Source organism: Ailuropoda melanoleuca, chromosome 1 (genome assembly GCF_002007445.2).
Source record: "Ailuropoda melanoleuca isolate Jingjing chromosome 1, ASM200744v2, whole genome shotgun sequence".
Lineage (NCBI taxonomy): Eukaryota > Metazoa > Chordata > Mammalia > Carnivora > Ursidae > Ailuropoda > Ailuropoda melanoleuca.
The window spans coordinates 157336272-157350283 of record NC_048218.1 but is presented as its reverse complement, the minus strand read 5'-3'; the positions used below and the strand labels follow the sequence as shown (position 1 = coordinate 157350283).

The 14012-nt window shown below is 34.9% G+C and overlaps 1 protein-coding gene and 1 pseudogene across 32 annotated transcripts in view; both read right to left on the bottom strand.

Moving 5' to 3' along the window:
• HDAC9 (histone deacetylase 9) overlaps positions 1 to 14012 on the bottom strand; it is a 974909-nt gene that overhangs the window by 357909 nt on the left and 602988 nt on the right. For 28 of the 32 annotated variants that reach the window (XR_004627984.1, XR_004627978.1, XM_034668867.1 and 25 more), the window contains one exon: positions 1963 to 2143. Coding sequence is in view for 30 of the 32 variants with exons in the window: in XM_034668867.1 (XP_034524758.1) it covers positions 1963 to 2143 (181 nt within the window). In the remaining 2 variants the exon portion in view is untranslated. The remainder of the gene's footprint in view (positions 1 to 1962; positions 2144 to 14012) is intronic. The other 4 variants (XM_034668900.1, XM_034668853.1, XM_034668890.1 and 1 more) reach the window with 1 other exon arrangement.
• LOC109489020 overlaps positions 2100 to 14012 on the bottom strand; it is a 53781-nt pseudogene continuing 41868 nt past the window's right edge.

Here is a 14012-nt window from a genome sequence, read left to right as displayed (position 1 = left end):
ATCATGTCCATTATGTATGAAAATAATCTCAACTTCATTTCCCTACTTGTGTTCGGAATACAAACTCTGACAAATACTAGGATGCTGACATTATAAGAAAGAAACTAACAATTTGAAATGACCCAGTATTTGGTTTGAATGATTAGGTTGTTTGTCATGCTTATGTTAATAGGGTTACAGTCTACTCTTTCACCTGGATTCTTCTATGCGCTACCAACCCTGTCCATCTGGCAACACTGTTTTCCTAAACCTGTAGTATCATTCTAATATTCAAGGAATTTGCCTTATTCATATTGAAGGAACATCTAAAAGCAGAGGAAACCAAAGCATGCCAGGAAAGGGTCATCTCTCTTAACCAAGAAAAGAAACTCAACCAATAGGATCTCAATAGTAGACAGCAACATACATGGAACAGCACCATGAAACTTTTATAATTAAGTTCACTTTAAAATTAAGGAAATAATTTTGAGTGAGTGGAACTGCCATTATGACAGGATGATTATTGTTCTGTGTTCTCTGAAAGCTTATGGCTAAATAAAAAAAAAAAACTTTCAGGAAAAAGAACTTAGTAGAATGTAATTCTTGAAGGCTACTGATCTGAAGAGCTGCCAACAGTATTCCTCTACATCACATATCTGGTTTTGAGCAAACGCTCCTGAAGACGGAGGAGAGAACCAGGCATGGCTGATCCAAGCAGCTTCCGCTGACACTAGACTGCAGTCCTGGGTTGTCTGGGATACCAGGGCAGGTCTGCTATGCTCTGAGAAATAGAGGGATCCAAGGCAGTGGCTAATGTGGTGCAAGAAATATATGCAAATACACCCAGCCTGGAGCTCCTAGGATGGAGCGTTGGCTCGTGGTGTAACACCTTATAAAAAAGTAGTTCCTTTGCATACTTATTTAAGATGTCTGTCAAAGTTAAATAACTTGGCTATTCTGTTCATTGATTTTTAAATAAGATGATATCAAGGCTTGGGAATGTGATTTTAGAAAAAGTGTTTTAACTTTTCCAAGCACAAAGGGTTGCATGAGGTCACCAAAGCCACAAAAACAAACTCTGAATCCTGAAAATTGATTCAAAAATAAATCAGATAACCTGTGAGAGCCTTTGAGAGAAGGTGCACATGAATACTCCCCTTGCTGCATCCAAGTTATGAGCCCCTTAGGCTATAATATCTTTCATTTGATCAGCCCCAAGTTTGAGAGCACGGATATCTTCTGGACCCCATTCTAGTGAAGACAGAAAGGATTATTTATCCACATGGATATTTACAGCACAGTTCCTTTGGAGAGTGAATAGCACCCCTTTTCTGTGTATGTTCCAGATTTGACCTTCCTCTGGCCTTGGAATTACCTGCTTTGTTCTCCTCTGTAGCCAGGTTCTAAAATATCAAACACAGCTGTAGGCAAAGGAAGAGGTTGGTCAAATAGCCCACCCAGAGGTGCCATAATAAATAGAAATGGAACTAATGTATGCAGCATTAAACAAAGTTTGACTTGGCGCCACTGTCTCCCAGGAGTCATCTGTACAGCAGGTCAGAAGAAAACAATGAAACAAACAAAACAAGGTAAAAAACAAGCTGGGAGAGAGGCACTCTTTAGAATCAAATGAAGCTGAACATCATAAATTTCCTAGTGGCCACGACTACTAGGAGGAAGAGACTGAAGAACACTGCTAAAGAATGTTGTAGGGATTTTGTTTCCAAAAGGGACCTATGCACCTGTTGATGTGTTTTCCAGGCCCTTGAATGATAACAATTTATGAGGCTATTAATACTAAGCCCAAGATTTATCAGATGTGCTGTTTGTCTTGTGGCCAATATAACCTCATAAAATTTGGGTTGCACTGGGTTAAAATAGAGCGTTCTGCTCTTGGAGTTATTCAGAGCATTTAAATCGCTTAATCCTACAAGAACGGTGCATTTAGCCTGCCTATTAGGGAAAGTCTTTAGGGATTCCTACCAGTTGCAGAGCCAGGCTGGAGGGGGCAGTCCATTGCTGGATGAGGTAAAATGGAGGCAGCAGGGGAGGAATGAGTCCTGGAGACAAGACGATGTTTCTCTAATCCATCCATGCCAACCACAGCCAGCTGAGTTTGGTGCACTGAGAGCGCACGTGTGTGCTGGGGCTCCAAGAAGGGCTGCTGCCAAGAAAAGAGCACAGTAGAAAGAAACATGAGACAAGCATTGAGGGAGACACTGAGAACGACGTGTAAACAAATTAAGTTCATCAGGTCAGAGACATAATAAACAGTGTGAAGGAAAAAGAAAAAAAAAATAGAGAAAGAGAGAGAAAAAACAAGATCTAGTCAATAAATTCATTCAACAGATGTTTTCACACTGACTGCCAGGGCCTGTCTGCCTGGCTAAGGAGGAGGTGATGGCAGGAGGGCTGTCAATTTGAACTGATTCAAAGAAACAGACCTTTAACCTCAAGAGGAACATCGACTTAGATTCATTTCCTATCTTGATAACAACGTCTGGAATATAGCTCTGGAATTTTTGCAACACAAAGTAGGAGAACAATTCAGCTGCTTTCAAATTGCCGATAAGGCTCAATACCGAAAATTCTATCTTGAATTTATTCAGTAATACTGGTAATAAAATTTATAGGAGCCTAAAAATTACCAATTAAATGGCTATGTTTTCATACCTTTCAGTTTTCATATTATCGTACAGAACAATGAATTTTTCATAGGTTGAATGGTATAATCTCAATACTATAAAAATGTTTAGTTTTTTTAAAGAGCATTAAATATAATCTCAGTGATTTAACAATGTTAACATTCTTCATACTTAAGTTATCAAATCAAAAAGCCAGAGTTTGGAAGTTCCTGAAAATTCATTTAGTCTATTCTTCCGTTTCCAAAAAAGACAATCTCTAAAATATAGACAGGCAGCTAATTTACCTATCAATATTACACAGTGAATATCTTCCCTCTTCTTCAAAATCACGGAATTCATAACCTCATGCTGCGTTTTATGCTTCCTTCCTTTTCCATATTCTGAACAAACATTGAAAACAGCTGAACAGTGATAAAAAGATGATTATCATATGCCACAAAGAAACGAATTTTCCAAAAAATTAATAAAAGTATTTTTAAGAGTAATTTTCTCTAATTTTAAAATTTTACATGCCTTTCTGCTTTGATCTACCTGGCTAGCATTTACTCTTTCAAGGCTTGAGACAAACATCACTTCTCCTTAGTGAGGATTTGTCTTATCCTTCCTGCTACTAACCTAACCCAGCTGCTAGCACCCAGCATATGCCATTATATGTGATACTTGTATTTCTGTCTAGCACAAGGCTTGTTACATCCTAAGTGTACAAATTACCCACTTAGAATGCTAACAAGTCTACATGCAACACAACTGTATTCAATGCATACTACATGGTTTTATGTCATTACAACTTCCTCTGTATATGAGTTAATGCTGCACATATATGGGTGAGTTATGATTATGAATATATATTTAGTTATAGACCATAGGCTAAGACTACTCAATTTTCAGAAAATAATCATTTAAAATTAACTTTAAGATAAGTTACAGTTAATGTATATGTTGTTACTGCTGTTTTGTTCTAACTGAACCATCAATCAATTGGAAGACATTTGTCATATGCTCAGGGATTGAACACTGGCTTTGATGATAAGGATGGGTTGGTCAGGATCTAGTTCTAGTTATAATAGTTTTAACACTTTGACAGGAGGCTAACTCTCCTGTTTTCTTGAGTGTCTCCATCTTCAATGCCTTGAGGATACAACAGTAACATTGATATAGTTCCTTCTCTCATGTAATTTATATTCAGAGGGAATACGAATTTATAATTATGACAGGGAATTTTCTATGAGGAAAAGGGGCTTTTCTGCATATGATCTAAAATGCATGGGTAAATATATACCTGAATGTCTGTAATCTCCATCCCTTCTATCTCTTCCTACTGTACTCTCTTTAACCCTCATCTAACCTAATGCAAAAGGCCCTTGATTGATTGCCCTATTTCTAAGACAATCCATCCTATTCCTTCTGCAAGAATTTTCTTCCAAAAGCCCTCTGTAAGCAAGAAGTTGACACAAAAGTCTCTGAAAGAAACCAAAGTTTAAAGAACTTCCCCAGCCTGACATCTGGACTCTCTTTGACCTAAGGCCAACCTGCATTCTCAACATTAAGTCTTCCATTCCTTTTCTAGGTTCTAGCCAAATCTAGCTACTGTCTAACAAATGTTGTCCCCAGGGCTACATTCTGATTATCATGAGTCCAAGGCACTATTGCCTTTTTTTTGGGTCCCTTCCTACATAAAAAAAAAATATATATATATATATGTATTAAAAATTACATTCTATGCTTACATTGGCATCCATTGGATTATTATATATTACTATAACATTTCTTTTGATCAAAAAATTAAAATTTAAAACATTCTGTGGACCCTTTAAACTATCATGTGTTCTAGGCACAGTGTCTACTCTGTCTATAGATACTATGGCCTTGATCATTTGTGTTCCACCAATCTATCTTTTCTGTATCATTCCTCTAGATGTGTCTATGAAGCTGCACATTCAGCAATTATACACATCCTCTAAGGAAAACCTGAAATTTTCCATAGAACCTTTGTAAACTCCTATATTAAATGCCTTCCTTTCCATTACATTCCCATCACACTTTTTCTCCCTCCTTTTCCCTGCCATCATCTTTTTTACATATTAGTTACTACATGCAATACCACTTACTGAGCTCATACTAAATATTTCTAAGTATAATGCAATTATAAATATAATGAGTGCTGTATAAGATAAATGCAGAGTGCCATGAAAAAATGTAAAGAAAAATCTGATAATAAAGATTGAAGGAACTTCCATCTAAGAATGTGATGTTTAATTTGAGATGTAAAGGATAAGTTGAATTAGCCAGGTAAAGAGTGGGGAAAGGCTCTAGATAAGTTGTATGTGTGAGAGAAAAATTATCTTTCCATGTATAATGTTGAAAGCTTTTTGAACTGGGGACTGAATCTAACTCATCCATACACTTATTTCCTGTTGCATTGTATATCTTTTTCTTAAACTTTCTTGAAGCTAAATAATTATTTGTGCATTAAAAATATGTAACATATTTGGAAATTAAAGGCCAATAATAAAATAACCATGTTTTAGATGACTGGGGTTACTGAATGTTTTATCTCTTAATGTATAAATCAATGCTATAAGAGCTCCAGGTAAATAACACCACCGCCTTCCTTCTTTTTAAATAAAGCATATTTATTGCTTACTTGAGCTTCACAGGAACCCTCTGAGATAATGGAGTAATAGTTTGTTAAGTCATAAGCAAGAAACAAATGCTACATCTAAACACAGAACTTCACAATCAAGTAGGCAGAATCCTACTTATCCAATCTCTAATATTAGGAATATGGCCATATAGGTAAGAGACAAATAACCACTTGTTCAATAATAGTTATTTATACACCACATTAAGTGTCCACCCAATATCTATTGCAGATGCAGAAGAAAAGAGATCCCATGCTGGGTTGTAAAAACACGGAAGTGAATTAAGCATGGCTCCCGATCTTGTGGGTTGACACCCATATTCAAGCACTTGATTCTAGTTGGTAAGTTCCAAAAGGATAAGAGCTTTGTCCATTGATTCATATATTTCCATGCAGTGTTTCACATATAGCAGGTGTTAATAAATATAGGCTGAGTAAATAAGTAGCAAGGAGAAACATCGTCCTCCTTAAGATCTCACTATAAGGATAAGATAAAACAAGAAAGTATGTTATAAGCAATCATGACATAGAAAAACTCCTCTGAGGAATGACAAGTGAAAAATATAAGAAAATAGAGACCAGACAAAAAAATTATCAAAGGACAATACCCTGAAATCATTTACTGTTGGAGCCAAGAGATAATGAAGGAAATGAACGATTTCAGGATTATTTTTCCTTTGTACTTTTATAAGGTTCCCAAACTTTCCATGTACCACCCATATTAACACTTTAATTAAGAAAAATGGTAAATGTTTTTAAAAATAAACAGTTGAAACTTAGACATAAGAGCAGACATAGGTTAAATATTTTTGAACCTCTACCGAAAAGGACTAAAGAAGAGACAAAAGTTTATTCACTTTCGAAAGAGCTGACTACATCATACACTTTTACAAATGAAGTATGGCTTTTAACGTGTAGGGGGAATCTTGACAATCCAGTAAGAGACACATTATTATGCTGCATATTTGACATGAATGTATCACAAAATGGTAAGCCACTTTTATTTCAGATGGATATTACTCCTCGGCAATAAAAAAACTTCCTCCTTGATGCTGAAAACTGAGGTAGTATTTTTCTGCTGTAACTGGAATGGACTGAAGGATTTCACTAAAGCTTTTATTTCTATTAACAATTTTAATGAGAGATAATTTTGTCCATGGTTGTTTTCCTAGTTCTAAGTAAGTATAAAAGTACATGTTTCTCTGCTGCATTGTCAGGAAAACAAAATGTTGAAGAGGACAAAACCTGTTAATAAAAATTAGATGGACACCCAAGTTAAACTTTCATCTACTGAACCCCAGTGAAAAACGCCCATTAAGTGAATAATACTCTCTCACTTCAATAAAGCATTTTTGATTAAAATCTCTTTTAAACATACTATATTGAGTCCGTTTCTTTCTTTTCCTTCCTCCCTCCCTCCCTCCCTCTCTCTCTCTTTCTTTCAAGATGCTATTTATTTATTTGCCAGAGAGACAGAGAGCGCTCATAAGCAGGGGGAGTGGCAGGCAGAGGCAGAGGGAGAAACAGGCTCCCCATTGAGTGGGGAGCCCGACTCGGGACTCGATCCCAAGATTCTGGGATCACGACCAGAGCTGAAGCAAATGCCCTACCAGCTGAGCCACCCAGGTGTCCCACTGAGTCCGTTTCTTAAACATACATCAGTTTTTCTTTTTTCAGGTGATTTAATTGGGGATTTGGTTTTTGTTACTTTACCAGATGGTCATTCCAGGAAATTCCTTCAGGTTACTGAGATGTGTAAGTCAACCTTTCGTTATATAAATGAAGTTAGGGGCGCCTGGGTGGCACAGAGGTTAAGCGTCTGCCTTCGGCTCAGGGCGTGATCCCGGCGTTAGGGGATCAAGCCCCACATCAGGCTCCTCTGCTATGAGCCTGCTTCTTCCTCTCCCACTCCCCCTGCTTGTGTTCCCTCTCTCACTAGCTGTCTCTATCTCTGTCAAATAAATAATAAAATCTTTAAAAAAAAATGAAGTTAAGTCTAAGGCCACTATGCTTGTATACATCATCTGTCTCCCACCACTGATAAAAACTGTAAATTACTTTCACAAAGGAGTTATAACATACCTATTTTGTAAATTCTTCATTGATGCCTAATAAGATATCAATGGTACTGAGGCACAGACGTTTCTAAATCATGGGGCTAGGCATTCAAAGTGGGTAGGAAAGGTCTTGAAGTTCTCTGTATGACAAGCACAATGTTCTCCTTTAGTAAAATATTTATTCGGGGGTGGCTTGCTAATGGAGATTATGAGGTAATAAAGCCCCTAGGCAGAGGCAACTTCAAGGTTCTATTTTTTTGTAATAGCAGTGATTTTTGGTTATGTTTCTGTTTGGTTTGGTTTTGCTTTCTTGTTGCCATTGCTCAGGGACCTATTTTATGGCTTCTGTGTTTTCACTTTGTTTCGGATGGTTACACTTGCTTCCAGACATGTGGGTGGTTGCTAATTATGTGCTCTAATCAATATCATTATGCAATTTCAGCAAAGCAAATACAGAAATAAAAAATTATAGTGTTTAATATTTGAAATAACCATTGAAATAATCAGAAGTATTTTAATTAGTTTAATAAAAGATATGACCTAAAAGGAAAAAAAAAAGTTCATGGGAAAATAATTATTTAAAAAAGTTAAAATTCTATTTCCAAAGCCATTTCTTTAAAGAATATATGTTCCTTCTTTTTTGGCATTATGAGAAAATTTAATTTTCTTTTTGGTTCACAGTGTTTTGAACTTCAGAAGTCTTCTTTTCAGAAAATTAGAATTGCAGATAGTCCTAGAGCTTATCTTATAAAATGCCAAGGGCTGGTGGAAATTTACATCTAAAGTTTTTTTATTATTCAGGATGGGTGTATAAGTACTGGTTAACTTTAGACTTTTAAAACTAAACATGCATGCTAATAATTTAAAAGTAGCTATTAAATAAATAAAAATGATGTGCATAACTTTAAAGTAAACAAAAATTTTTGAAAAAGAGAAAGGGGAACCCTCCTGCACTGCTGGTGGAATGCAAACTGGTGCAGCCACTCTGGAAAACAGTATGGAGATTCCTCAAAAAGTGAAAAATAGAACTACCCCACAATCCAGCAATCGCACTACTAGGTATTTGCCCAAAGAATACAAAAATACTAATTCAAAAGGATACATGTACCCAATGTTTATAGCACCATTATCTACAATAGCCAAACCATGGAAACAGCCCAAATGTCCATCGACTAATGAATGGATAAAGAAGTTGTGGTGTGTATATATATACAACAGAATACTACTCAGCCATAAAAAATTAAAGTTTGTCATTTTTAACAACGTGGATGAAACAGGAGAGTATTATGTTAAGTGAAATTAGTCAGAGAAAGACAAATACCATATGATTTCACTCATATGTGCAATTTAAGAAACAAAATAAATGAGTGAAGGGAAAAAAAAGAGAGGGAAGCAAATCAAGAACTACACTCTTAACTACAGAAAACAAACTGATGGTTATCAGAAGGAAGGGGGTGGGGGAATGCGTAAAATAGATGATAGGGACTAAGGAGTGCAGTGGTTGTGATGAGTATCAGGTGATGTATGGAAGTGTTGAAACACTATACTGTACACCTGAAACTAATATTACACCACTGTTAACTAAATGGAATTTAAGTGAAATTTAAAAAAAAAGAAATGACAAGTTAAATTTATGAAAATACACCATATTGATAAAAAAAAAAAGCGAAACCAAGAAGCAATCAACCTAAAGTAAATGGAGAAAAAATGATGGAGAAAAAAATGAAGCACTGAAAAAGCTGAACGACTATAATTCACAAAAGGAGATGCTAGAAAAAAATCCCTACACATTACTAAACACAGTTGATGTGAAGGTACCCAATTTACCAGTTAAAAGATGGAAAGAGTCAAACTGAATTTAAAAGACAGAAAGGCTATATTCTTTCGCAGAGCAAGGTTAAATTAAAAGGTTCTATGAAGACATATAAAAAATACTAACAAAAAAAGAAAGAAAGAAGGAAGAGGAGGAGAAACCTTGTGCAGCCATGTTGAAAACAGACAAAACAGACTTTAGGGGGAAAATATTAGAGAACACATAAGGGTACATATAAAATATGAAAGTTCAATTAACAACAACAAATTTAAACCTAGGAACATCAGCTCAAAATGTTAAGAGCATAAATTGGTAGAACTATAAAGAAAAAATGAAAAATTCACATCATGGAAGGAGGTCATGACAAACTTTCCACAAAATGACTTAGGTTACAGAAGACTTGAATAACACAATTCTCCAGCTTAGAGATATATTAAATATGCAACCAATAAAATATATTCTTTCAAGGACATAAGTTCACAATTGCAAAACTGACCCTACAATAAAGCAAATGTCAACAAGCTTTTAAAAATTAATATTTATAATGGAATATTATTCAGCCTTAAAAACAAACTCTGACATGTGCAACAACATGGATGAACTTTAAAGGCATTATGCTAAGTGAAATAAACCAGTCACAAAAGACAAATACTATGTGATTCCACTTACATGACCTACAGAGTAACTAAATTCATCAAGACAGGATGGTGGTTACCAGGGGCTGAGAAAAGGGGGAAACAGAGCTATCATGCAAAGGGTAGAGTTCAAATCTGCAAAGATGAAAAAGTTCTGGAGAGAGATAGTAGTGATGGGTGCACAACAAGTAAATACACTTAATGTCATGAACTATACACTTAAAAATTATTAAATGGTAAATTTTTTTGTTATATATATTTTACTGGGAAAAAAGAATATCACAGATCATGTACACTGACCACAACATAGTCAGAGATGTAAAGTGAGATGAAAAGATACACTACACTCTGTGATAGAAAGAATTAATATCATAAAGATAGCAATTCTTCCCAAATTAATTCTCGAATGTTTCAGCTGATTCTAAATTTTGTATAGGAGATCAAAGGCAGAGAATAGCCATGTGAATTTTGAACATAGAGAATAAGTTCGGGAGATAGGCCTGACCAGGTAACTATACATACTAAAAGCTAAGTCATTTAACACAATAGAGTATTAATAGATTATTGAATAGAGTATAATAGATTAGAATAGAATAGAGAGCCCAGAAGGAGACCCATGACTATACAGAAACTCCATATATAACAAAGATGACCTACAGAGCAGCAGTTAAACAAGGAATGTCAATACATGATGCTGGGAAAACTGATGATCCGTAACAGGAACAATTAATTTAGATACCTGTCTAATACTACATGCAAAAAACAACTGAAAGGTGTAGAGAATATCATTCTAAAGTTGGGGAAGGAAAGGAATTCAAATATTTTTATATAACATCAGCCAGTAAAATACAAGCCACCGTGGAAAAGAGAAGAGACTAAACAGGTTGGAATGTACCGTGAGCATCCACTAGGCCCCAAAACTGGGGCCTGCTGTCCCTTCACTGGGGCCTAAAAACTGGGGCTGGGAGGGGAGGGCCCAGGGTCCCTCTTCATCCCAAGCACTGCTTTGAACAGACCCAAGCACACAAAGTAGGCATCACTTTAGGTTCTGACACAAGTTCTTAACAACTCAAGGCCGTGTGCTAATCAGACCTGGGCCTGGGTCAAGACCACTCAGCCCAGAAGAGAAGACAAGGTAAACTGGGGGTAAAGTATTTGCAAATATTTATTGCATAAAGCGATTTTTAATCTCTGCATTACATACATAACTCCTAAAAATAAATGGGGACAGAGAAATGGATAATAAGTATGAACATGGAATTCAAAGATGAAAGATTTCAATAAGCCAACAAATACATGAATAGAAACAACTTCAGTGATAATTATAAAAATGCAAATTAAAACCAAGAGGGGATACCATTTTATACTCATCAGACTGATCCAAAATTTGAAGTCTGACAATGCCAAGCATTAGTGAAAATACAGAGCAAGAGAAGCCCACAGACTGCTTGTAGAAGGACAAACTGTTACAACCACTTCAATGAATAATCCACTAATATTTAGTAAAAATAGAAAAGTGAAAACGAACAATAAATCCAGAGTAAAATGGTGACTGAAAAAACAAGCAAAAGAATGTATATCAAGTTAATTATTTAAGTTTAAAAATGTGCAAGTAAATAACATATGCTGTTTAAATATGTATATGAATGTAGTAAAACTATAAAGAAAGACATGGGAAAAAAGAAAGCAAATTCAGAGGAATAGAAAGGGGATGAAATAGGAGTGAGATATACAGGTAACCTCAATCGTATATTGTATTTCTTATGTTGTATAACAATATTATAATATTATATATGTATAATGTGACATATACCATATAGTGTATATTATATATGGCATTTCTTAGGCTGGATGTTGTGCTCATTTTTATAAGCTTTATTACTTTTTCTGTATATAAACACATCTAAAATAAACTTTAAAAGTTTAATAAGTTGGCAGATATAAAACACAAATATTATTGCAACATACAATGGTTTTATTGAAAGGGCTAAGTTTTATATGGAGGAAATAAAGATTCATTGGAAAATACAAAGAATGAGTGAAAGAGAAAAAAAGAAAAAGTATATGAGAAAAAAATAACAAAAATAAGTACGAAAATATGTTTTTATTAAGTTTAAGTATGCTAATTTAGGTGTGCCTGGGTGGCTAAGTTGGTTGGGTAGCCGACTTGATTTCTCCTCAGGTCATGATCTCAGGGTACTGAGATAGAGCCCCATATCAGGCTCTGTGCTTGGCAGAGAGTCCACTTGAGATTCTCTCCCTTTCCCTCCCTGCTTGCTCTCTCTTTCTAAAATAAATAAATCTTCAAAAAAAAGTACGCTAATTTACTTTGAGGTCAATATATACTCATAAAATATACATTAATTTGTACCAACTTTCACTGATAGATAAATGAATACAATAACATGTACAATACAGTATATTTTGTCTATAGAATTTCAACATACTATTCAATTCACCTCAATGAGAAAACAATGATACTCAAGGGATGGAAATGAGAGCAGAAGTATGTAAATTGGGATCTTAAAATGAGGATTTGGGACAAAAGAGAAAACAAATTTAAGTGCGCAAATTTTAGGAAAAATCTAAAAAGATAAAGACAATTAATAGCAATTACTTCTAAACACTGACACTATGATAGCTTTGTTGATTGCTATTTTCTTATTTTGACTTACTTTATTTTCAAAATTGCCCAATAAGCCTACATTTTAATTTTATTTTAGAGGTTATTTTGAAATGTTTTAATTTATTTAATATCAATATTTTAATCGGTTAAATATGCTAAGGTGGTGTGCATGTGTGTATTTAAAGGAAACAAGAACTGACATTAACTCACACTTGGACAATGAGAGACTATTAGATACAAGCTACCTATGAACAGAAACCCCCATTGCACTGTTATCATCCCAGTCCCAAACTTAGAGCCTGGAACAGAACAGGAGCTCACTTAATTTTGAGTTTGAAGAATGTATATATTACATCACAGAAATATGGACTCTTCCCAAAAGAGAGAGAGAGAGAGAGAAACTAAAAAACAAGACTCCTAACTATAAAGAACTGATGGTTACCAGATGGGAGGTGGGTGGAGGGATGGATGAAATAGGTGACAGGGATTAAAGAGTACACTTATGATAAGCACTGAGTAATGTAAAGAATTGCTGGATCACTATATTGTATTTCTGAAACTAACAATACATTATACTGCAATTAAAATTTAAAAATTATTTTTTAAAAAGTAAATAAAATGATAAAGTAGGAGAAAATTATATAATTCCTTTTAGATTTGAGGGAAAAATCTGACTCTATTTGACTAAGCTGGTAAATCTACATCATTTTTAAATGTAAGTTAAATTTCTTGTTTTTCTTCTTCACAGTGTATGAAAAAATTCTTTGGTAAACCCATCAACAACTCTAGGTCACTAAGATATCCTCTTATTTTGTTTTAATTCACCAGTGTATTAGAATAATTACTTTATCCTATTAAAGTCATAGTTAGAATAGAATTGAACTGAAGTTTCAGAGAACGTCTACAGTACTGGAGATGTTATTGGGTATGTACAAGTAATTGTACATTTGTACAACTGATGTACAATTTTACATCAATATTACCTTAGGACCTTAAAGTAAGGGTGAGACACTGGTTGATGATACTTGGCTGAAGAGTGTTATACAGTGAGGAATAGAGCCCAAATATGGTACCTGTGAGCTGTGGTCTCCAAAGTGAGAAGTACACACCAATCTGGTGGGATACAAAAGAAAATAGTAGAGCTTCTGCTGATATTTAGCTTTTAAATGAAAATACGAAAACTAAATAAACTATACTAATATTTGATACATGAGTAGACACTAGCATTTACACCCAATCCCTGCGTCAAGGGTCACACAGCACAAACTCTCTGTAAGATATGCTAACGTAGGAAGAGAAGTCTAATTTCATACCTTAATATACAGCTACAGTAATCAAAACAGTATGGTCCTGGCATAAGGACAGACATAAATAAATCAATGGAATTGAATTGAGGATCCAGAAATAAACCTTTTCCTTTGGCCAAATGATTTTCACCAAGAGTACCAAGACAGTTCAATGAAGAAAGAATAGTCTTTCAGCAAATGGAGCTGGTTCAACTGCATATCCACATGCAAAAGAATGAAACCGAACTTCTTTTCTCATACCACACACAAAAATAACTTCAAAGGGATTGCAGAACCAAATACAAGAGCTACAATCATAAAATTCTTTTA